Raw genomic sequence first — 24,968 nt, 5'->3', positions numbered from 1 at the left:
GGGCCAGAATTATTATTTTTTTATCTTTTCTCCCCTCTTTTTTTTTTTTTTAATTATTATTATTTAAAAACAAAAAAAAAAAAAAAAAAAAAAAAAAAAAAAGGTGTTGAAACATATTAGAACTACCTTATTGTGGATCTACTATGAGTGCCTCAAAGACAGGGACGACCTCAGATTGCAACAAGGACAGCACAGCAAAATGAGTCTACAACTATCGAATACCCACATTCTTAGAAACAAATTTAGGCAAGTATCCTCATCACTAAAATAGGAATCTTACCTTGAGACTTTATATGTAAACTATGATTTTGTCAACTATAAAGCACTATTTGAATGTGGGTATTCTTATAAAACAGCAGATATTATTCTAGAACTCCCACCACAATCTAGCCAGTCATCCTGTCAAAATGAAAATCTGAGTAGGTCATCTCCATCTTTTCGTGACCTTCAACTAATCTCAGGACAAACACTAAAAATCCCTGCAAGGCCCACAGGCCCTTACATAACCAGTATCTTCAAACAACTCTGTGGTTTACAGGAGATGCCCTAGTTTTCTGAGAAGGTAGACTTCAGAAATTTATTTACAAGGTCCCTATATGATATCATGGAAAAGATAGTCATCTAAGGACTTCTTGGCAGTTTCTAACCTACAAACAAATTTACCTTGCCAACTGAACGAGAAGCTCAACGAGTGAACAAATTCCTTCTCCCATTAGAGTATTCAACTTAAGCTCCTCATACACCAGGTGAAGAACGAAAAAAATTGCAGGTATGTGAGTAAAGAGAAGTGTAGAAGAATCCAGACTGAGATTCTGTGAAAAATCCTCATCCTTCATGCGTGAAACTTCTGAAGAACTCAAACACAAGGCTCTGTTCAAAAGATGAGACTCAACATTCTGGTGGTAGTCTGAATTTAGTAAATATTCCCAGTCCTGAGAAGAATAAAAAGAATATTAATTCTTAAAAATACCTCCGTAAAATATCATTAGAAAAGAAAATTCACTTGAAACAATTCAAGTTTCATTTTCACATTAAGGTGATCTAAGAGCATATATTTAAAAAAAAAAAAAAATACTAAGAATGAAGGAATTATAAAATAGCACACAATTTCCAGATGCCAGTTACAAACATTAAGGCAAGCCACCTTTAAAAACCATTTTAAAAAAAAATCTTGTCATGTCCTTTTAGGAAAGACAACGGGAGAAAGATTCTACTATTTAGGTAGAGATTGAGAGAGAAAATTTAAAATTATCTCAGGCTAGGTTTTATAGGAAAAGCAGATGCAATGTTAGTGGCCACTACACTTGAGCTGTGTTTCGGTAAGAGGGAAGGTCCACCTGCATTCAGCTGGTGAATTCATCTTTCTACATATATAAGATGCCAAGGCTAATAATATAATCTAATAATTAACTGATTTTCATATTCAGACTGTGTACTACATTTTCCAAATATTTGGTCTATTTTGGTTCTACTTGTGATTTACTGCATTTGGTTCAGAGAATGTGGCTTATGCTATTTCCAGATCTTGGAATTTACTGGTGTTTTTATAAGGCTTAATACAGTGTGTTATTCTGACTTAAAAACTCTTGGACTAGATACAAAGAATTAACCATAAAAGAAAAAACTAATAAACTGGATAACCAAAATAAAAAATTCTGCTCATCAAAGACACTGCTAAGCCACATACTAAGGGAAAATATGGTCAAGAACTCATGTCTAGAACATGTACATGAAATTCAACAGCTTACGTATTTTTAAAAATCTAATAAAAAGTAGGTAAAGACTTGAATGGAAACTTCACAAGAAGATACATAAGTAGCTAATGAGCACATGAAAGAGTGCTTATCATCCTCCAACCTCAGCCTCCAAGTAGCTGGGACTACAGGTATATGCCGTCATGCCTGGCTAATTTTTAAATTTTTTTGGTAGAGACAAGATCTTACCATAATATGTTGCCCAGACTGGTCTCAAACTCCTGAGTTCAAGCAGTCTTCCTGCCCCTACCCCAAAACATGCTGTGATTACAGTGAATTTTAATTTAAAAGATTAAATTAAAATAAATTAAAAATTATAGGCATGAATTTTAATTTTAAAAAATTAAAACAAATTAAAAATTATAGGCATAAATTTTAATTTAAAGGAAATTAAGGCCAGGCACGGTGGCTCAACCTGTAATCCCATCACTTTGAGAGGCCAAGGAAGGCAGATCATGAGGTCAGGAGGCTGAGACAATCCTGGCCAACATGATGAAACCCCATGTCTACTAAAATACAAAAAATTGGCTGGGCATGGTGGCACACACCTGAAGTCCCAGCTACTGGGAAGACTGAGGCAGGGGAATCACTTGAACCCAGGAGGTAAAGGTTGCAGTGAGCCAAGATTGTGCCACTGCACTCCAGCTTGGCAAGAGAGCAAGACTCCATCTCAAAAAAAAAAAAAAAGAAAAAGAAAAAAGAAAGAAAGAAAAAGAAATTAATATTCCCACCTGTAATCGCAGCACTTGTGGGGTAAGGGCAGGAAGACTGCTTGAGCCCAGGAGTTTGAGACCAGCCTAAGCAACACATTATATTAAGACCTTGTCTCTAACAAAAAAATTTAAAAACTAGACAGGCATGATGGTGCATACCTGTAGTCCTAGCTACTCAGAGGCTGAGGTAGGAGGATGGCTTGAGCCTAGAGGAGTTCGAGGTTACAGTGACCTATGATAGCATCACTGCAGTCCAGCCTAGGCAACAGAGTAAGACCATGTCTCTTAAAAAACAAAAAACAAAGAGGCCAGGCACGGTGGTTCATGCCTGTAATTCCAGCAGTTCGGGAGGCTGAGGCAGGTAGATCACGAGGTCAGAAGTTCAAGACCAACCTGACCAACATGGTGAAACCCCATCTCTACTAAAAATACAAAAATTAGCTGGGTGTGGTGGTGCGAGTCTGTAATCCTAGCTACTCGGGAAGCTGAGGCAAGACAGTCACTGGGAGGCAGAGGTTGCACTGAGCCAAGATTGCGCCACTGCACTCCAGCCTGGGTGACAAGGCAAGACTCCCTCTCAAAACAAAAAAAAGAAATGAAAATACATGTCCACAGGCCAGGTGTGGTGGCTCACACCTGTAACCCCAGCACTTTGGAAGACCAAGGTGAGCAGATTACTTAGGCCAAGAGTTTGAGACCAGCCTGGACAACATGGTGAAACCCCGTGTCTACTAAAAATACAAAAATTAGCCAAGTGTGGTGGCACACACCTGTAATTTCAGCTCCTGTGGAGGCTGAGGCATGAGAATTGCCTGAACTCGGGAGGCAGGGGCTGCAGTGAGCCGAAATCATGCCACCACACTCCAGCTTGGGTGACAGAGCAAGACTCTGACTCAAAAAGAAAAAAGGAAAAAAAAAAAAAAAAAAGAAAATGTATGTCCACAAAGACTTGACAGTGAATATTAGTAGTAGCTTGCTTTATTCATAAGACTGACCAAAAAAAAAAGAAATAGCCTAGATAATCTACCAGCAGAAGGGCAGATAAACAAACTGCGGTATATTCATACTGCTTAGCAATAAAAAGACACAAACTACTGGTATCTGTAACAATATGAATGAATCTCAAAAGCATTATGCTGAATAAAAGAAATCTTATATCAAAGATTACATACTATATTATTTCATTTACATCAAGTTCTAGAACAGGTATAACTAAGATATGGTGACAGAATTCAGATCAGTGATTGCTAGAAAAAGAGGACAAAGCTGATTAAGAACAGCACAAGGAAATTTTATGGAGTTATGAAAATATTCTGTGTCTTTAAAGAAGTGTGGGTTATACGAGTGTGCATACATTAACTGATCAAACTGTAAATTTAAGATGTGGGGACTTAATTCTTGTAAATTATACCACGATTTAAAAAAATATATTGGGCCACTTAAGAATATACCATGGAACCTGATACGATTGAGAACTTTAATTTAAAAAACACTGCATAAAAAAGATAAATGCTGTCACTTCAGGTAATCAGTTGGTAATAAAATGTCTACAAATCTAAACTGAAATCATGCAGCAATACACATATTAATGTTTAGATAATCATTAAAGACCACAGAAAATGTAACAGATCCCACTCTTCAAAATAATTATTATTCGGTATTAAAATAAATAAAGTGGGCCGGGCGCAGTGGCTCACACCTGTAATCCCAGCACTTTGGGAGGCCGAGGCGGGTGGATCACGAGGTCAAGAGATAGAGACCATCCTGGTCAACATGGTGAAACCCCGTCTCTACTAAAAATACAAAAAATCAGCTGGGCATGGTGGCGCATGCCTGTAATCCCAGCTACTCAGGAGGCTGAGGCAGGAGAATTGCCTGAACCCAGGAGGCGGAGGTTGCGGTGAGCCGAGATTGCGCCATTGCACTCCAGCCTGGGTAACAAGAGTGAAACTCCGTCTCAAAAATAAATAAATAAATAAATAAATAAATAAATAAATAAATAAATAAAGTGAAAGGTACTGGAAAGATAGAGGAATTGATAGGAATACCACAGAAGTGAGAGGCTAGTATGAGAATCCATAAATTAATTTATATTAGCAAGAAATAATAATGCTTACATCGTCAGATCCCGTCTCAGAAGGCCTTGCTTTTTTGGGCGCAATGACAGGGGAAAGTGATCCTTCAAAGTCAAACTGAAAAATAACCCCAAAAGAAAAGACAAAAGTCATAAATGCATTCCTGTCAACTGATCAACTTAAAGGATTCAGAAATCAGCCCTACTAATTATGGAAACTGAGGGAAGCCATCAAAACTCATTTTTTAATCTGGAAAATCATTATTTAAATACTTCTTCTAGGTCACTGTGAAGATAAAATGAAATCATATTAATATATGCAAACATCTAGTATGGTGCCTGGGCTCCTAAGTACTAATTTTAACGGTAGTTTCCTTCCCTCCCCTACTTCTGTAACAACACAGATTACATCACACCTCTGGCAGAATAAGAAACTTTAGGTATATCCACAATATGCCAAGTCTCAAAGGATCAACCCAATATCAGTCAAATGTTAGAACTACACAAACATTTATTTACAGTCCATCTACAGTAAACTATCTAACAATTCTATGGCAGAGACAAATAGCTACTCTGCAAAATCTTTGCTCTCCTCTTTCTCCTGAACCCAGAAGCAGACTACATACATACCCCTGCCTCTTCTGAAGTTAGGTGTGACCCTTTGACAGAGTTAATTATAAATGGAAGTCACTCTCATCATTTCCAGGACTAGTCCAGTCCTGCACCTGCTCCTCCCAGCTCTTTGCCCCTTCAACCTGACTGGAATACAGTCAACAAATGGCAATCTTGGAACCGAAGACAAAAGATCCTCCATCAACCTGGGTCACTGAATAACTGTGTGGCTTGTTTATTGGCTAAGACCCATTATATAAGCAAGACAAACATTCTTATTGTGTTTGAGCCATTGTATCTTTTGAGGCCTTTCTGTTAGAATAATGAGCCTATCTTCTAACTAATACAACTACATAAAAGCAGTTTTCTACAAGTCATTCTTCTTTAATTTCCCCTGGCATAATATTTGCTGCCCCAGCTACTTCACATGGGCATTAACTATCAACTAATAAACTGTAACTCTATAAATGGCAATGGCTATTTTCCTATGCTAAAAAACTTACACATTTATCAATTCACTCACCTAAACAGAGTTGATTTCTACATAAAAACTAAATATAGGTAGCAATAAAGTGATTTTTAAAACTGAATGTTACTGAGAGAGAAGGTCTGCTTGTGAAGCATTCAAATAAAAAATAGCTCAACTCATACATATTATTAAAAACCTGGTGAAATGAAAGCAACAAATAAAATAGTAACTATTTTACCTAAAACTTCAACCAAAATATAACACACACAAATACACAAAGTCCCACAGTCAATAAGAATGTCCTTGCTATAATTATCAGATTCATAGGACCTGGAGTTATGAGAAAGTAGAAACTGCCTGATAAGGACGGCTCTTTGTGCCATGCATGGATCTGTTTAATCTTCATTCTTTCAATGTGTCTCAGGTTAGCCAACCCTGTTATATGCTCCAACGAACCTCTACCCTTCATCTATCATAATACATGTATCAAATATTATTTATTTGTCTCCCCCACGACAGTCAATTCCAGAAGAACAGTCTGTCTTGTTTAGGGTATATGTGGGAAACCTGGTATCATGCCTAGCTCACAACAGGGATTTAATATTTATCTAATGAAAAAAAGAACGGCCCAAAAGCCATAAAAAGTTAACCCCAATTGCAACTATTCCTACAATGCACAGTCCAGTGTTCTCATTTAACACATCAGCAAATTAAAGAAAGCATAAAGAAATGCCAAAAATTGTGTAACTAGTCATTGGCAGAAATTCTGAACTCCTACACATTACATATATGAAAACAAAAAGAGAATAAACCCGGACAAAGCAAAATGAAAACTATTGGCCAACGAGGACCATTTTATCCTGAGCTTTGACTATGAGGACAAAAGACAGCAAAGGTTTAACCATGCAGTCCTATAAATAAATGGCAAAGCAACTTGGCCTCAAGAATTATTTCCTTATTCCTTCCTTCATAATTATCATGCAACAAGTAAGTCAAAGACCCATGTCCTTCTTTGCAAAGGAAAAAATCAGTAGGTGCTCAGTCCTCCCCACAACATGGAAACGCGAGGGGGCATAGGTTCTCTGCCAGAGAACACAGGACACAACAATCTGTACTCATCAACAAGTTCCAAGGACAATGATATACAAAACTAAGAAAGCTGATGTGCTTTTTCATAATGTAAAAATCCAGTTTCTATGAGGCTTAATCTTTTCACATGTAATAAAGAAAACAAAAACTGGAGATAAGGTCACTTTGATACAATTGTTTAAATAAGAAAAGAAGGCCAGGTGCAGTGACTCATGCTAGTAATCCTTACACTGTGAAAGGCCAAGGCGGGAAGATCACTTGAGGTCAGGAGTTTGAAACCAGCATAGCCAACATGGTAAAACTCTGTCTCTACTAAAAACACAGAAATTGGCCAAGTATGGAGGTGCATGCCTGTAATCCCAGCTACTCAGGAGGTTGAGGCACAAGAATGGCTTGAACTTGGGAGGCAAAGGTTGTAATGAGCCAAGATAGCACCACTGCACTGCAGTCTGGGTGACAGAACAAGGCTCCATTTAAAAAAAAAAAAAAAAGAAAGAAAATTGTCCCTATTTTCCCATAAGATTTTTCTCATTCCTTCACGTATTGAAATAGACATAAACTCTTAAAAACAGTATCTCAGTCAGATGGAAAACGGTATTCACTGAGTACACTTCTATGCCAGGCAATACCATAGTTCTGGAGACAGAGAGAGTAATAAACAAAACTAAATGAAAATCTTTGCCTTTCTAGAATTTACATTCTAGTTTGGGGAAGAGGGACACAAAACAAAATAAGTAAAATATATACTATATTTAATTGAAAAGAAAAAAATAAAACAGGTAAATGGCACTAAAGATGTGGAGGCAGGTATAATTCTACATAGAGAGACAGGACAGGCAGCACTGAGGTGACATCTGAATAAAGACCTAAGCACGTATTTTCCATAGAGGTAACAGCATGTGCAAACACTCATAGGCAGAAACATCCTGGCAGTGCTCAGGGAACAAGCAAACATCAAGATGGCTGGGATGATGTGTGCAAAGCATAAGAAATGAGAGTAAGCGAGGGCTGGGTCACATGACATCTTGTAGGCCCATATGGCCTTTACTCTGAGTGACATGGGAAGTCACTGAGGGATTCTACGCAGAGGCATGACTAACGTGACCTGACTTTATCACACAGGATTACTTTGGCCACTGGACTGAGAAGAGACTGGAACGTAAACAACATGAAATATAAATCAAAAAATAACTATAAACAGCTGATGTGATTTTGAAAAAAACCATTCCCATTTACTTATACAGAAATAAGATACAATTTCTCAGTAAGCTGGCAAAGGTTCACCACACCACGAATATACACTGTGGTGAAATGGGCACTTTTAAATGATGCTAGTAAGAATGTCACCTGGGAACCCCTTTCCAAACATTACTTGGCCCAGCAGTCTCTTCTAAGATTCAATTCTTGGGAAATAACTAGACATATGGTTAAAGATTTGTGTGAAAAACAATGTTTATAAATTACTCATAATAAGGAAAAAAAGAATTCACAAGGCATAATTATTAGCTATTGGTTAATTATGATAAAACTATACTATGATGAAATGATGGAGGTTTTTTGGAAAATTTTTTTAATGATATGGGAAATTTTCAGTGATATTTTTATATAGAAGGTGACATGAAATATTTAGAATCATTATCTCTGAGTAGTATATTTTCTTAATTCCTCCATTTTCCAAATTTTCCTTTCATAATTGAGACAAAAAACAATTTTTAAAACTGGATTTGCTGTATAAGGCTAAAACACATAGAATGGTACAGCTGAGTTACCTGGAAAAAGGGTAATTATAATCGAGAGTAATTTGTTTTTCAGAGTGACCCAGGCAAGGTTGTCCTGGGAGTGATCTCCAAAGCTAGAAGGAGATCACCAATACTGAAGACACCACTCTGCTGATTTTGTAAATAATCTAGTAAGGGCCTGTAAGGATGTTTCTGTGTGAAGAGGGTGAGAGATAAGGCTTTATACCATTAACAGAATAGATACTCAGGCTAAAGTACTTTAAATCCCCCTCAAATCAAACTGTCCTCCTCAGATCCTGAGCAACATGTGTGTAAAAAGACAATCTTGTCTTCAGAAAAGAATGTTAAGCAAAAAGTTAGAAAATGCAGTCTAGTCGTTTTTAAAAAAATCACATCTGTGATTTTTTTGTGATCTAGTTTCTTCATCAATAAAAACAAAACTATCAGAAATCCTAGCATAACTTGCAGTGGCTTTACAAAAGTGAAATGAGACATGGTCATATATGCTTTAACATTCTAAAGCTCAGTAATTACTACTAAAATGTTAATATTAAGTATTAAATGAGATTTGATTTATACTATATAGATATAATAAACCTTAGTATTATTCCATTATTTTCAATATGGTATGCCTATTATGTACTCTGAATGTTATATTGCCAATTATGCAATCATTACATTAACAGAATAACTCATAAAGAAAACAATTGTATTTACTTACATTTCTAGTCCATGCTAAGCGATCTGTGTTATAACCCATCAGGTTCATGAGACAAGTCACAAATAAATTCCACTCTGAGTGATAACTGGGTCCTCCTGGAGCACTGTGGACATTGTACCACTTGACAAGCATCTGAACTGCTATTTCTTTTGGCAGGATAAACTTAACTGCTTGCAAACACGTTTGTACTATTAAAAGCAAAGATTAATTTTAGTATTCTTACTCTGCATGCATTGCTTTTACCCTTTAAACAACAACGTTTTTTTTAATTTCTACTATGTAAAGTCCAATTATTATGAAAAGAAAACTGTCATTAAAGAGCCAATGAGATGCAAACATTACCTAGCCAAAAATCTGAAACCAAAACCAACTACTGAACTCAACAGGGCTTCAAAGAGATCTGAGGACAGCTTTTTGATCATAAATTTTGGATCCAAAATAAAGTGATCAAATAGCCCAGTTTGCCACAGACATTCCTAATTTACATCCATCCATTGCCCCAGCAATTACTAACTGCTCCCCCTTTCACTCTTAAAGATGTTCTAGCTTGATGACAAATTAAAGGTCACTATGGGCCAGGCACGGTGGTTCACGCCTGTGATCCCAGCACTTTGGGAGATCAAGGTGGGTGGACCACCTGAGGTCAGGAGTTCAAGACCAGCCTGGCCAGCATGGTGAAACCTCATCTCTACTAACAACACAAAAATTAGTTGGGCGTGGTGACAGGTGCCTATAATCTCAACTACTTGGGAGGCTGAGGCAAGAGAATGGCTTGAAACAGGAGTTGGAGGTTGCAGTGAGCCGAGACCATGCCATTGAACTCTAGCCTGGGTGACAAGAGTGAAACTCTATTTCAAAAAAAACAAAGTCACTATGAAAAACATACAACTTCTATGTTTATACATTTATATAAAATACTGTCTAAATACTTCAGTAAATATATAATATTCAATATATGCATCCACAAACAGCAATGCTTGGTTAGCATTACAAGGTGTTTTAAATGAGTAAACATGCCTATGAACCGAAGCTTTATGACTTTTATTTATTTCTGACATCGCTCAGTTTCTAAAATGTTTCACATGCTCTCTGCCTTAAAAGGGTTAAGGGTTAATACCACATAAGTTACATTATTCTTTCTTAGGTAAGGGGAAATAGGGTCTTCCTCTGTCCCCAGGCTGGAATGCAGTGGTGCAATCATAGCTCACTGTAACCTCTAACTCCTGGGCTCAAGTGATCTACCAGCTCCAGCTTCCCAAGTAGTTAGAACTACAGATGCAAGCCAGCACGCCTGGCTAATTTTATTTTTCTTTTCGTAGAGACAGCATCTTGCTATGTTGTCCAGGCTGGTCTCAAACTCCTGGCCTCAAGTAATTCCCTCACCTCAGCCTCCCAAAGGGAAGGGATTACAAGCATGAGCTCACCACACCTGGCCCTACACAATTCTCAATGGCTCAAAGCCATCAGTATGAATGTCAGTTATAGCACTACACTGTCATACAATGAGCCCCTCAGAGTGGCCAGGGCTACCACTGTGAAGAGACCCAAAACTGCTTTTAGTAGTAAACAACGCTGAACTGCTTATACTCACATATCCTCTCTTCCAGGATTCTTTTTTCCCTTTCCACTGTCATGTCACTGGGCCCATCCTCAGCAACACATCCTCTGTCCCATCATTTTGCAATGTGCACACTCAAACAGCATAGGTTAGATGCAAGTAATATTAAAATACCAAATAACCAAGTATGTCATAACTGAATCCAAAGTAAGTGTAAACCCAATGCTGCACGAGTGTGTGAGGGAACCCTTTGTAGGTAAAGTACATAAACCTATGTGCATTAACTATGGAGTTTATGTTTGGCTATAAAGGGGTAAGAGTTTTTGCTTTTATTTAATTTCCTCCATTATTATTTGTTTGTATATATTTTGCTTAGGCTTATAATACTTCTGGTACCTGGCTTTCTGATTACAAAATACCTTTTAAAAGGCAAGGAATCTCCACATCAACTTGGAATACCATTTACTACTCAATGAAAATTCCTAAAACAAAAATGCATTCTAGTCTACAAGCTGCCAATGTCCTGCTTTGGCAGTTAGAATTTGAAACCAAGAGATGTCATAAACTTCCTTATATTATACAGGATTTTTTTTTTTTTTTTTTTTTTTTTGAGACAGTCTTGCTCTGTTGCCCAGGCTGGAGTGCAGTGGCATGATCTCAGCTCACTGCAACCTCCACCTCCCGGGTTCAAGCAATTCTCCTGCCTCAGACTCTCGAGTAGCTGGGATTACATATGTGTGCCACCACGCCTGGCTAATGTTTATATTTTTAGTAGAAACAGGGTTTCACCATGTTGGTCAGGCTGGTCTTGAACTCCCAACCTCAAGCGATCCACCTACTTCAGCCTGCCTAAGTGCTGGGGTTACAGGTGTGAGCCCCATGCCCAGCCAGAATGTCCATATATTATTGCACTGCATGGTGTTATTCAACAGAAGAATCTCAAGAGGAACAGAACTAACACATCCTTCACCTGTACTCCAGCCTTAGAGCACACACAGAGTGGACATTACAAAGTGCTCCCTAGCTCTTTAAAATTCCTCTACAAAGCTAAGAACTTGATCCAGTGGCTTCAAAAATGCCAAAACAATGTTTAAAACCCCAATTATTAATGTAAATCACAATTACTTCACATCTTATAAATGAAACTTCTCAATCGTACCTAACTCAGAGGTGGCAATTTCAGGAATAGTGATCCTAACCATGGAGCCATTACTCAGTTCCTAGGTGGAAACAAATGAGGAAGTAAGTAAAACCTGTGCATTTTAAGTCTTAAATGTCTTAAAAATAGCTGGTACAAGACTTTGCCTATCAAAGCAATAAAATAAATGAAAAACAATTTTCCAAACAAAAATGAACACTTCCAAATTTCAGAAACTTTAAATGTAATTACTTGCAAAATGTTTTCCAAAATGCTTGTTTTACTAAAAAGTGTCTAATCTTTATACAGACAGTGAATCACCATAATCAAAGGGAGGACATTTAACGAAAAGACAAAAAAAATCGTATCAATATGCAATTCAACTAAGCTTTTGTTTCCATTAAGTTTTTAGTAATACAGAAACTATAGAAAACAAGCAGAATTGCTGTATAGTAAAAGGTAAAATAGTGCCAAAAAATGACATATTACAACAGATTTTGTAAATCATGAGAAATGTTTGTGGTCATTTTTCAGACAAAATTCTGTATTCTGTCGAATTTGAAATGCTAGCCCACCTCTTGGAAAGCTACCAAATATTTATACTTACTAGGGTGACCCTGTTATGAACAGGATCTCTGACAGAATGAACGTAAGTGCCAAGCTGTTGGAAAGTACAATCCTCATTATAGAGAGAATCATGAAGTTTTGAAGAATCCCTCAGTTCTGGAACTGGGGACAACAGAACAACCTGTAAAAGTCATAAATATAACACAAATGAATTGTTTTCTGAGAAATTAAGGACAAAGAAACTTTCTTTTTTGCATATGATCTAATGAACAATTATATGTAATGATTCGAAAATGTTCTGCTCCAAGCCAAGCATGGTGGCGCACACCTGCATAGTCCCAGCTACACAGAAGACTGAGGCAGAAGAATCAATTGAGCCTAAGAATTTGAGGCTGTAGTGAGCCTGTGAATAGCCACTGCACTCCAGCCAGAGGGACACAGCGAGACCCCAGCTCCTTAAAAAAATTTGTTCCAGATACAATGAAGTACCAGCAAACCAAGGTCCTCATAGAAAAAGCCAGAAAAGGTAGGTAAAAGGAAAACATCTGATTGATGGCTGTGGGAAAGCTGTGGAAGGAACCTGGACTTGAGGGACCAAGATCTAGGGGAGAAGGCAACTGCAGGAAGCGGGCCAACATTCTCACCTAAAGAAGGCAACTACAGGGAGGGGTCCAATGTTCTCAGAGAACCTTGTTTTTCCTGCTCTGGCCATCTGCAAACGTTGGTGGTACAAGGAACTTATAATATGCAAGGAAGTCACAGCTAAGAGGGAGAAGCCAGCAGCACTGCTAGCAACCTTACAGGGCTAAAGACTAAACTGTGGGCTGGACACAGTGGCTCACGCCTGTAATCCCAGCACTTTGGGTGGCCAAGACAGGTGGATCACTTGAGGTCAGGAATTGGAAACCAGCCTGCCCAACATGGTGAAACCCCATCTCTACTAAAAATACAAAAATCAGCTAGGTGTGGTGGTGCAGGCCTGTAGTCCCAGCTATTTGTGAGGCTGAGGGAGGAGAACCACTTGAACCCGAGATATAGAGGTTGCAGTGAGGTGAGATCGCACCACTGCACTCCAGCCTGAGCGACAGAACAAGACGATCTCAGAAGAGAAAAAAAAAAGACTAAACCGTGAATTGAAGCAGCTGAAGCACTAAGAGCCCAGGAAGAAAGGACAGTAATAAAAAAGCAAACAAATGAGATCAGCATTTAGTAGTATTTCCACTATAAGCAATTATTTATTCAAAAATATATTTGCATTTCTATATTAAATGCAAATATAAATATACATTAAAATGTATATATTAAGCATTTATTTGCTTAACTGCAGATATGCAAACAAAAAATTTAAATGATCTTAGTTACTAACTACATGCAGATGCTTCCAATCTTAAATCTCCGCTCATGACCACCAACGCTTTTTTTATTCCTTTAATTCAATTTATATATCTCCAAGTGAATATTTTGTCAACACTTACAAATGAGACTAAGATGTATTTATTATATTCTATATTCTACTCTAAAAGTTACCAGGAAAAATTCAGCTCCACTGGTCCTGGCTCTAAGCCTACCAGCACAATCTGCCAGAGAAGTAGAAAAGCCATCACCCAGTGTGTTAGACTATCATTTCCGTGACCTCATACCTATCAAAAAGATATAACTGTTACCAGGCTTATAGAATTCTAAAAAAGTTGGAAACCATTTTCCATTATAAAAGAAATTCTTGAAGGCCGGGCACGGTGGCTCAAGCCTGTAATCCCGGCACTTTGGGAGGCCGAGGCTGATGGATCACAAGGTCAAGAGATCGAGACCATCCTGGTCAACATGGTGAAACCCCATCTCTACTAAAAATACAAAAAATTAGCTGGGCACGGTGGCACATGCCTGTAATCCCAGCTACTCAGGAGGCTGAGGCAGGAGAATTGCCTGAACCCAGGAGGCGGAGGTTGCGGTGAGCCGAGTTTGCGCCATTGCACTCCAGCCTGGGTAACATGAGTGAAACTCCGTCTCAAAAAAAAAATAAAAAAATAAAAATAAAATAAATTCTTCCAAATCACACAAAACATTCTGACACTTCTCCAGTTCCCCTTCTGAATGTTCTGCAAATGGAAGAAAATTCAATGTTGCACATGTTTAAAAATACATTAAAGACAGACATTATCAAATACAACTGATAGCACTAACCTTCCCTTTGAAGGCTTCCTAACTTGGTAAATTCAGCTACCTTCCCAGGTTAAGAGAATTTGGAGCCTGGTTCCACGTTACCTTTCCCAAGCCCAGCAGCACAACACCAATCAGCTGACAAACTCATTTCCACCTCCCAAGGCCTCTCATGTTATTCCCTCCTTTCCACACATACTGCTCTACTCAGACACTCTTCATGCTTCTTACACTGATACAGACAACCTCGCTTGGAGGCTAACTGGTCTCCTTATCTTTAATCCCAAAATACACCTGTCTATAACACAGATCCAAAAACTCGTAACTCCTTCCTCAAAATCATGTAATCCCCTGGCAATAGCATTCAGAATAAAACTACCTTTTCATCCTTTCTTCCCTTTTTTTATTTTTTAGACAGAGTTTTGCTCTTGTTACCCAGGCTGGAGTGCAATGGCGCAATCTTGGCTCACCGCAACATCCGCCTCCTGGGTTCAAGCAATTCTCCTGCCTCAGCCTCCCTAGTAGCTGGGACTACAGGCTTGCGCCACCATGCCCAGCTAATTTTTGTATTTTTAGTAGAGACAGGGTTTTACCATGTTGACCAGGATGGTCTCGATCTCTTGACCTCATGATCCACCTGCCTTGGCCTCCCAAAGTACTGGGATTATGGGCGTGAGCCACCGCGCCCAACCCTTTCTTCCTTTAAGAACACATTAGTAAGTGTAAATCCCAGTCCGACCACTTATTAGGTTTATTTCATTTGTAACCTCTATCTCATTTGTAAAAAAAAGAATCATAGTAATATCTTCTCAATAAAGCTGTTCCAAAAAAATAATTAATACTAATAAAGCACTGAGAACAATGCCTAGCACATAGAAAATGTTCAAAAAAGGTTATCCAACCCCTGTCCTGCCCCACCCTACAGATTACTTGTACTTTTATAAGTATTTATTCTAAAGCTTTGTTGAGTCCTTAACTTATGCACTAGGAGATGAAGATACAAATAACCATTTAAAAATGTTCTGCATTATCTGGCCTTCCTGTCTGTGCCTGTGTGATTCCTCCTTGCCCTGAATGCCCCTTTCTACATACAGATATCCTACTTATCCCCAAGGTTCAAAGCAAGTCTGACATGTCTCTCAGAGATAAGGCTTTGATTTCGCCATGTCCTCCCATTGCATGTTATCTTCCCATCAATCAATCTACTATGGTACTCTCTTTTACTAATCTGTAAGTCATGAGTCTTTCTTAAATTGTAATTTCTTATACAGACAGTACATCATATCCACACAATTGTGAGATCCTTAGATGGAAAAGAATATAACACTTCCATCTTTCCAGCACCTTCGAAAAGTACCAGACATATCACAAGGGAGGCCAATGTATGTTAACTGAATCACTTGTGTTTGAAAACATTTATTCTCCAAATATTAACTAAAATTAAGTTAACCATGGAAAGAACTAATATTTGACCAAACTTCTTTAAAAAATGTTAACTTTTTGACAACACCTAGTCCATTTCTTACCTCATCCAATGATCCAAGGAGTTTACTAAGAGGCTTCGGAGTACTGACGCCATCAAGTGGAGTACTGGGCCGAGGCATTGTATTGGACATCGTCAGAGAAGGAGCTGGCAGTCCAGGAATAAAAACCTTTCCCACCTTTAAGCAATAAAAATATGTAGAAAAAAAAATTGCCTTTAATGCATCACATCCTTAAATAAAATGTTAACGAATGTAAACATATATTTCTTTTGATATTTCTAAGTTTATGCTCACCAAACACAACTAGGAAACAATTCAAATGTGAATAATCGATCCAATTCCACTATCCAACTGCAAATACCTTGGTATAATTTCTTTTTTTGTTTTTTGAGACAAGATCTCATTCTTTCACCCTGGCTAGAGTACAGTGGCACGATCTCAGCTCACCGCAGCTTCAACCTACCAGGCTCAAATGATCCTCCCACCTGAGCCTCCTGAATAGCTGGAACTACAGGCACATGCCACTACGCCTGGTTAATTTTGTATTTTTTGGTAGAGACGGGGTTTCACCATGTTGTCCAGGCTGGTCTTGAACTTCTGTGCTGAAGCGATCTGCCCACCTAGGCCTCCCACACCTTGGTATAATTTCTCCTGGCTGAATTCCTTCTCTTCATTACTGAAGACCTTTTTTGCAGGCAAGGAGGGGACTGTTAATATAGTCAACACATTATATAAAAGTCTGTACACTACGTACTTTTCTACCTTATTAGTCATAAAGACAGTGAGAACACTAAGCTTTCAGAAACTATAGGCAACACTATAGAAATCTCAAGCCTTGAGAGAAAGAACACCAATTATCCCCCAGAGGCTAAAAAAGTAAGGTCAGATAATGCTCAAGAAATTAAATCCAACCTAATTCAAACTGCTGTCTCCAGCACACAATCTGTCTTCAATCATAAATTCTTAACTATTTCATCCTCAAAAAAAAAACTCTATACAAATTAGAATAAATTCTTTGATTTTATAAAAGAATGAGTCAGCAGGCGTGGTGGCTCACATCTGTAATCCTAGCACTTTGGGAGGCCGAGGTGGGTGGATGGCCTGAGGTCAGGAGTTCAAGAAGAGCCTGGCCAACATGTTGAAACCCGTCTCTACTAAAAATACAAAAATTAGCTGGGCCTGGTGGCATGCACCTGTAGTCCCAGCTACTTGCCTCCTACTGAGGCAAGAGGAGAATCGCTTGAACCCAGGAGATGGAGGTTGAAGTGAGTCAAGACCACGCCACTGTACCCCAGCCTGGGCAACAAGAGTGAAACTCCATCTCAAAAAAAAAAAAAAAAAAAAAAAAGAATGACTAGACAATGCATGCTAACCACTCCTTCTTCTGGCTATCTGTAAGGTACTTAGGAAAAACGCAACAGAAATTCACATCTGTACAGGCTGAAAACTTGATAAAACTAAAAAGGGGATGCTCAGAACTAAAATGAGGTCTTAACAATATATATATTCTTGTTAATACACTGTTCAAAAGCTAACAAAATAATAAAAGTTGCCACAATAAAACCCTTAGGCTTAAAAAAAAATTACTGTGAGAACTAGTTACACATAAGTTTTTAAAAGCTATCTCACACCCCTAATTTATGAAAAGATGGAGTAAGCACATTCCATGCTATTCCCCCCATTAATCACCAAAAAGGAAAAAAAAAAACTGAATAAAATTTATAATGCAACTAACAGAAGATTCTGAAAAGTGAAGAAAAGAAGACAAATGGGCTAGTAACCTGAGACCCAGGAATGACCTAATGATGAATTCCCGAGGTTTTTTTTTTTTTTTTGACTCCTTACATAACCAGGCCTCAGGCTTTCAAAGAGCCTGCAACACAGACATGCCAACGTTCACAGACAAATCAGGACCTAAGAAAACCTTACTCTTTCTAGCCAAAGTGGTGGGAAAAGAGTGACCAACCAGGGCAGAAACTTTTCACTCTACCTGCCCTACTCCTTGAAAACACCAAGAAAAAAGCCATGGCCCTCCCATCCTCCTCACCAGAGGGCATAGTGAAAATTTTGAATGTCCCTCATCTCTCTGAGGAAGTCCCCTTTTATTCCTAGTTTGCTGAGAATTTTTTTGAAATCATAAATAGATATTTAATTTGGTCAAATGATTTTTCTCCATCTATTTAGATCCTTGGTCAGCAAACTATGTTCCATGACCAAATCTGGCTTGTATCCTGTTTTTGTACAGTCTGTGGGCTAAGAATAGGTTTTACGTACTTAAAAGGTTAAGGAAAAAAACCAGAAGACAAATATGCAACAGAGACTGCATGTGGCCCACAGAGACTAAAACACTTGTCTGAACTCCTACATAAAAAGTTTGCCAGGCTGGGTGCAGTGGCTCATTTCTGCAATACTCCAGCACTTTGGGAGGCTGAGGTGGAAGGATTGCTTGAGTCAGGAGGTCATTGCTGCAGTGAGCTGTGATCCCACCACTGCACTCCAGCATGAGTGACAGAGTGAGACACTGTATCAAAAAAAAAAAAAAAGAAAGAAACTGCCAAGGACGAAGAGGACAGGAACAATGTTATCAATCAAATGGAATGAACTGACATTTATGAAATACTCAAGTGTGCCTTCTTGGTGGTTTGGCCCTTTAACTGAAGTCTCTCTTTGTTCCTGGTCATTTTCATTTTCTTTTTTTTTTTTTTTTTTTTTGGGATGGAGTTTCACTATTGTTGCCCAGGGTGGAGTGCAATGGCACGATCTCAGCTCACCGCAACCTCTGCCTCCCGGATTCAAGCTATTTCTCCTGCCTCAGTCTCCCAAGTAGCTGGGATTACAGGCATGCTCTACCATGCCCAGCTAATTTTGTATTTTTAGTAGAGACGGGAGTTTCCCCATGTTGGTCAGGCTGGTCTTGAACTCCCGACCTCAAGTGATATGCCTGCCTCAGCCACCTAAAGTTTTGGGATTACAGGAGTGAGCCACCCCACCCAGCAGTTCCTGCCATTTTCTTTCCCACTTTATAGCAATTCCAGCTATCTTTTGATTACTCTTTGTATAATATATCGTTTTTCTATCCTTTAAGTTACCTATGTCATTATATTTGAAGCATTTTATGACCAACTTATATAATTGGGTTATATTTTTTAATCCCTCTGCTAGTCTCTGTTAATTTGTGTTAGACCATTAATTAGTAGCCTAGTGGGATTTAAATTTAAATGGCCTAGTGACACTTAATACTTGTTTTCTGTATGCTCCTACTTTCTTCGCTCATCCAGAAGAAGCAACTCTTTAAGTCTGATCACAAGATTTTGGCAACTCTGTTCAAGTTTGGCAATTCTATTCAAATTTGATCATAAGATTTTTGGCAATGTAGTCACATCTGCAGGCTCTACTTCTAATTCGAATTTTCTTGCTATTTTTACCACATTTACAGTTACTTCCTCCACTGAAGTTTTGAGCCCCTTCAAAGTCATCCATGAGGGTTGGAATCAACCTACTCCCAATTCCTGTTAATGTTGATATTTTGTCCTCTTCCCATGAATCATGAATGTTCTTAACGGCATCTAGAAAGGTGAATCCTTTCCAGAAGGTTTTCAATGGACTTTGGCATATCCATTAGAGGAATCACTATCTATGGCAGCTCTAGTTAAGTGATGTTTCATAGTAAGACTCTAAAGTCAGAATTACTCTGATTCACAGGCTGCATGTGTCAGCAGGCATGAAAACAACATTCATCTCCTTGTACATCTCCCTCAGAGCGCTTAGATGACCAGGTACATGTCAATAAGCAGTAATGTTTTGAAAAGAATCTTTTTTCTGAGCAATAGGTCTCAACAGTGGGCTTAATATATGGAGTAAACCATGCTATAACCAGAGGTGCTGCCATCCAGTCTTTGTTGCTCCATTTATAGATCCCAGGCAGAGCAGACTTGGCATAATTCTTACGGGCCCTAAGATTTTCAGAATGGTAAACAAGCACTGGCTTCAAATTAAAGTAGCCAGCTGCATTAGCCCCTAACAAGAGTGTCAGACTGCCCTTTGAAGCCAGGCACTGACTTCTCTCAGGTTATGACAGTCCTAGATGGCATCTTCTTCCAACAGAAAGCTACTTCATCCATACTGAAAATCTGTTTAGTGTAGCCACCTGCGACAATTAGCTTAGCGGCTTCTGGATCAGCACATGCTGCTTCACCTTGCACTTTTGTGTTATGGAGATGGTTTTTTCCCTCAAACCACAAGAACCAACCTCTGTTAGCTTACAACTTTTCTTCTGCAGCTTCTTCACTTTTCTCAGCCGTCACAGAATTGAAGAGAGTTAGGGCCATGCTGTGGATTCATCTTCAGCATAAGGGAATGTTATGGCTTGTTTTATTGTCTATCCAGACACTAAAACTTTCTTCATATCAGCAATAAGCCTGTTCCAGTTGCACGTTCACTGAAATAGTACTTTTAATTTCCTTTGGGAACTTTTCCTGTGCATGCACAAGCTGACTCTTTTGCACAAGCGGTCTGGCTCTCAATCTATCTTGGCTTTCAACATGCCTTCCTCACTAAGCTTAATCATTTCTAGTTTTTGATTTAAAGTGAGCAACTTGTGATTCTTCCTTTCACTTGAAAACTTAGAGGCCATTACATCGTTACTAACTGGCCTAATTTCAATATTGCTTTGTCTCAGGACAGAGTGAGGCAGGAGAGGGAGAGTGACAGAAAGGACAGGTCAAACGGGCAGGCAGAGCACACTTAACATTTATCAATTAAGTTCCTCGTCTTACACGGGTGCGGTTCATAGTGCCCCCAGAGAATTCCAATAGTAACATCAAAGACCACGGATCACAGATCACCATAACAGATAAATTAATAACAAAAAGGTTTGAAATATTGCAAGAATTATCAAAATATGAAACAGAGACACAAAATGAGCACATGCTGCTGGAAAAATGAGACCAACAGACTTGCTCAACACAAAGTTGCCACAAACCTTCAACCTATAAAATAAAATGCAGTATCTGTGAAGTACAATAAAGCAAAGCACAAAACAAGGTACAATGGAACACTATTAAATACACACATAACACTGAATGAGTAAACAACACTATGCATCAACACAGACAAATCTAAAACAAATATAATGTTAAGCAAAATAACTACATTAGAGGTGAGTACATGGTATCTTTTTTTATATAAAAATTCAGGCCGGGCGCGGTGGCTCAAGCCTGTAATCCCAGCACTTTGGGAGGCCGAGGCGGGTGGATCACGAGGTCAAGAGATCGAGGCCATCCTGGTCAACATGGTGAAACCCCGTCTCTACTAAAAATACAAAAACAGTAGCTGGGCATGGTGGCGCGTGCCTGTAATCCCAGCTACTCAGGAGGTTGAGGCAGGAGAATTGCCTGAACCCAGGAGGCGGAGGTTGCGGTGAGCCGAGATCGCGCCATTGCACTCCAGCCTGGGTAACAAGAGCGAAACTCTGTCTCAAAAAAAAAAAAAAAAAAAAAAAAAATTCAAACACAGACCAGGCACGGTGGTTCATGCCTGTAATCCCAGCACTTTGAGAGGCTAAGGTGGGCAGATCACAAGAATAAGAGATCAAGACAATCCTGGCCAACATGGTAAAACCCATCTCTACTAAAAACACAAAAATTAACTGGGTGTGGTGGCGCGCCTGTAGTCCCAGCTACTGGGGAGGCTGGGGCAGGAGAATTGCTTGAAACTACGAGGAGAAGGTTGCAGTGAGCCGAGATCATGCCACTGCAGTCCAGCCAGGGCGACAGAGTGAGACACTGCCTCAAAAAAAAAAAAAAATTCAAAAACAAGGAAAACTAAATAATGCATTATTTGGTGATACACACATAACTATAATAGCTAGTAATACAAACAACTGATTTATCACAGAAGTCAGGATTCTGTCTAGATGAAACGCAATCAGAAAAGAACATAATAAAAATAAGGATACTGGCAATATTCTATTTCTTTTTTAATTTTTTATTTTATTTTATTTTTGAGACAGAGTCTCACTCCATCACCAGGTACCAGGCTGGAGTGCAGTGGCACGACCTTGGCTCACTGCAACCTCCGCCTCCCGGATTCAAGCAATTCTCCTGCCTCAGCCTCCCAAGTAGCTGTGACTACAGGCGCGCGCCAGCACGCCTAGCTAATTTTTTTGTATTTTTAGTAGAGACAGGGGTTTCACCATGTTGGCCAGGATGGTCTCGATCTCCTGACCTTGTGATCCACCCACCTCGGCCTCCCAAAATGCTGGGATTACAGGTGTGAGCCACCATGCCCGGCCAGCAATATTCTACTTCTTAACCAGAGTACTGGGTATATGAATACTCATTTCATTATTATTCTTCAAATTGTGTATATGTATTTAAATTTCATAACTTGAATTTGTAAAATGTATATTCTCTATGTAAATTTCACAAATGTCAAAAAAAATACAGCTAACATATACCACATTTAATATAATGAAACTTTAGTACTTACCAAAGGTACCCATACTTCTAGTTTCAAAACCACTTTAAAAAAAAAAAAAAAAAAAGCAATCTACCTCTACTCACTGAAGGTTTCCCATCTGTCACAGGTTTAGAGTGCCAATGCATTAATAGCAGTGAGGCACAGTCCTCCAAATTAGAACCCACCTAAATTGGAAGCTTCATTGTCAATTCTTAACAAAACTCTTCTGCCAAACTGTGCAGGCAGGAACGTAACAAATTTAATATACCAATCTAAAGTAACATTAAAAATATTCATGCAGGCAGTCTGAAGTCCTGCTAAACGCACGAAGTGCTACTTATTGCTTACCCGAACCACTCCTGTGTACAGCACCAGGTTTCCACTGCCTTCCAAAACTAGCATGGTGTCTATTTTCTTAAAAAAAAAAGAAAAAAGACAAAAATTTTACTTCTCAATCTGAGCAAATTCACAGATTTTTCTGACTGAAAAATCTGATGAAGCATAATAATTTTCAACTTCTCAAGAAATGTGCATTACCTCCACTGGTGCTGCATCCTTTGCCGGTATGTTGGTCACAGAACCAAAGATGAGCTGGGTTTTATCATTGCTCTCTTGAAACTTTACACAGCTAAATATTCAAATAAAAAAAGAAATGATACATGAAACAACCTGTATGGGTATCAACAATATTATGCTGAACAGAAAAGGACAATCTCAAAAGTTTACATACTGTATGAGCCCATGCATATAACATTCACAAATGCCAAATTATCAAGATGGGGAATTAGTGGTTGCTAGGATCAGTGGGTAATAGTGTATGAGACTGTAACGTTAACACAAAAGAGATAAAGATATTTAGTATCTTGATTGTGGTGGTGTTTACACACACCTACACATGTGAAAAAACTGCATGGAACCATATATACACACAAATGAGTAATAAAATTGATGAAATTTGAAATAAAATGTGTAGATGATCTATTTCCTGGTTATGATAATGTATTATAGTTATGTAAGAGATTACCTATGAGGAAAAAAGAATGCAAGGTACACAGAATCTGTTTACTATTTTGTAACTTCCTGTGATCTATAGTATTTCAAAATATGAAGGTAAATACATGGGTAAAAGATTTGAATAGTTTACCTAAGAAGATAAATGACTGGCTAATAACTTAATGAGATGATCAACATCAGAATCCATTGGAGAAAAGTAAATTAAAACCACTTCACAACTACTAGAATGACTACCATCAAAGACAGTAACGATATCCAATCATGTCAAGGTTAAAGAGACATGAACCTTCATATTTTGCTGGTGGGAATACAAAATGATGTAGGCTATTTGGAAAATAGTTTGGTGATTTCTTAAAAAGTTAAACATGAATTTACAATTCAACCTAATGACCCAACCCTAGGTATTTACTAAAGAAAAATAAAATCACGTATGTCCACATTTTTGCTCAAGACTTTTGCTCAAATGTTCATTCTGTCATAATTCCCAGTAGTCAAGAGGTGGAAACAAAAATCCATCAGCAGATGAACAGATAAACAAACGTAGTAGATCTATACACAAAGGACTATTACACAGCAATAGGTATGAAATAAAGATACGTTACAAAATGATGGATCCTAAAAAACATGATGCTAAATGAAAACTAAACACAAAAAGCTACACTATATGTACACACATTATATATATAAAAATGTCCAGAAAAAAATAATCCATAAAAGCAGAAGCCTTGCATGGTTGCCTGAACCTGGGAATGGGAACAAGACTGACTACAAAAAAGCACAAGGAAATCTTTCTATGGTGATAGAAATCTTGTAAAATTGGGTTGTGTTGATGGCTGTATAACACTGTAATTTACTAAAAATCATTTCATTGTACAGTTGAAACATGTTAATTTTACGACATGTAAATTATGTCTAAATAAAACTACTTAAGCCAAAAAAAAAAAAGGAAAGAAAATAAAAGGAAAAAGCAGTGTTAAGTTACTTATACAGGAACAATGGGAAATAAATATACTTACCGTAACTGGAGCTGGGACTCAACTAAAAAGCACAAGAACTTCTGCCCACATAGGTCAGATGTAATAAACACTTTTGAGGCTTGTGAATTTTTCTCTCTATAATAGATATGTTAATAAAGTAATTGTCAGCACTGGTCCAAGAATCTACCATGGAAACCATTAAAATATTCTGCAAGAAATCTAAAAACTACTTAGGGTCAAGCAATAATCTTGAAGACACAAACACATTTCTAAGAATTAAACGTCATGATCTCTAAGATCCTTTCAGCTCTTTGATTATGAGCTCATTACACAGCTTTGTTGGGGAAATCTACAATAAATTTAACAATTACGGAAACTTTTAAATTAACATACTAGTAAGCTACCTACTTGTAAAGTAATGCAAACTAAGCCACCTACTTATA

At 38.2% G+C, this 24,968-nt stretch overlaps 1 protein-coding gene across 3 annotated transcripts in view; it reads right to left on the bottom strand.

Annotated features, from left to right (window-relative positions):
• Positions 1-24,968, bottom strand: part of ANAPC1 (anaphase promoting complex subunit 1) — a 114,440-nt gene that overhangs the window by 66,237 nt on the left and 23,235 nt on the right. For all 3 annotated transcript variants that reach the window (XM_032243687.1, XM_032243688.1, XM_032243689.1), the window contains 9 exons: positions 24,565-24,660; positions 23,072-23,162; positions 22,883-22,948; positions 16,118-16,252; positions 12,475-12,615; positions 11,889-11,949; positions 9,172-9,359; positions 4,585-4,659; positions 664-932 (listed from right to left, as the gene is read on the bottom strand). In XM_032243687.1, the coding sequence (XP_032099578.1) occupies positions 664-932; positions 4,585-4,659; positions 9,172-9,359; positions 11,889-11,949; positions 12,475-12,615; positions 16,118-16,252; positions 22,883-22,948; positions 23,072-23,162; positions 24,565-24,660 (1,122 nt within the window). The remainder of the gene's footprint in view (positions 1-663; positions 933-4,584; positions 4,660-9,171; positions 9,360-11,888; positions 11,950-12,474; positions 12,616-16,117; positions 16,253-22,882; positions 22,949-23,071; positions 23,163-24,564; positions 24,661-24,968) is intronic.

This window comes from Sapajus apella, unplaced genomic scaffold (genome assembly GCF_009761245.1).
Source record: "Sapajus apella isolate SASKATOON/1434 unplaced genomic scaffold, GSC_monkey_1.0 scaffold52, whole genome shotgun sequence".
In the NCBI taxonomy this organism is placed as follows: Eukaryota; Metazoa; Chordata; class Mammalia; order Primates; family Cebidae; genus Sapajus; species Sapajus apella.
The sequence above is the reverse complement of the archived record's forward strand: the minus strand, read 5'-3'. Positions and strand labels throughout refer to the sequence as shown.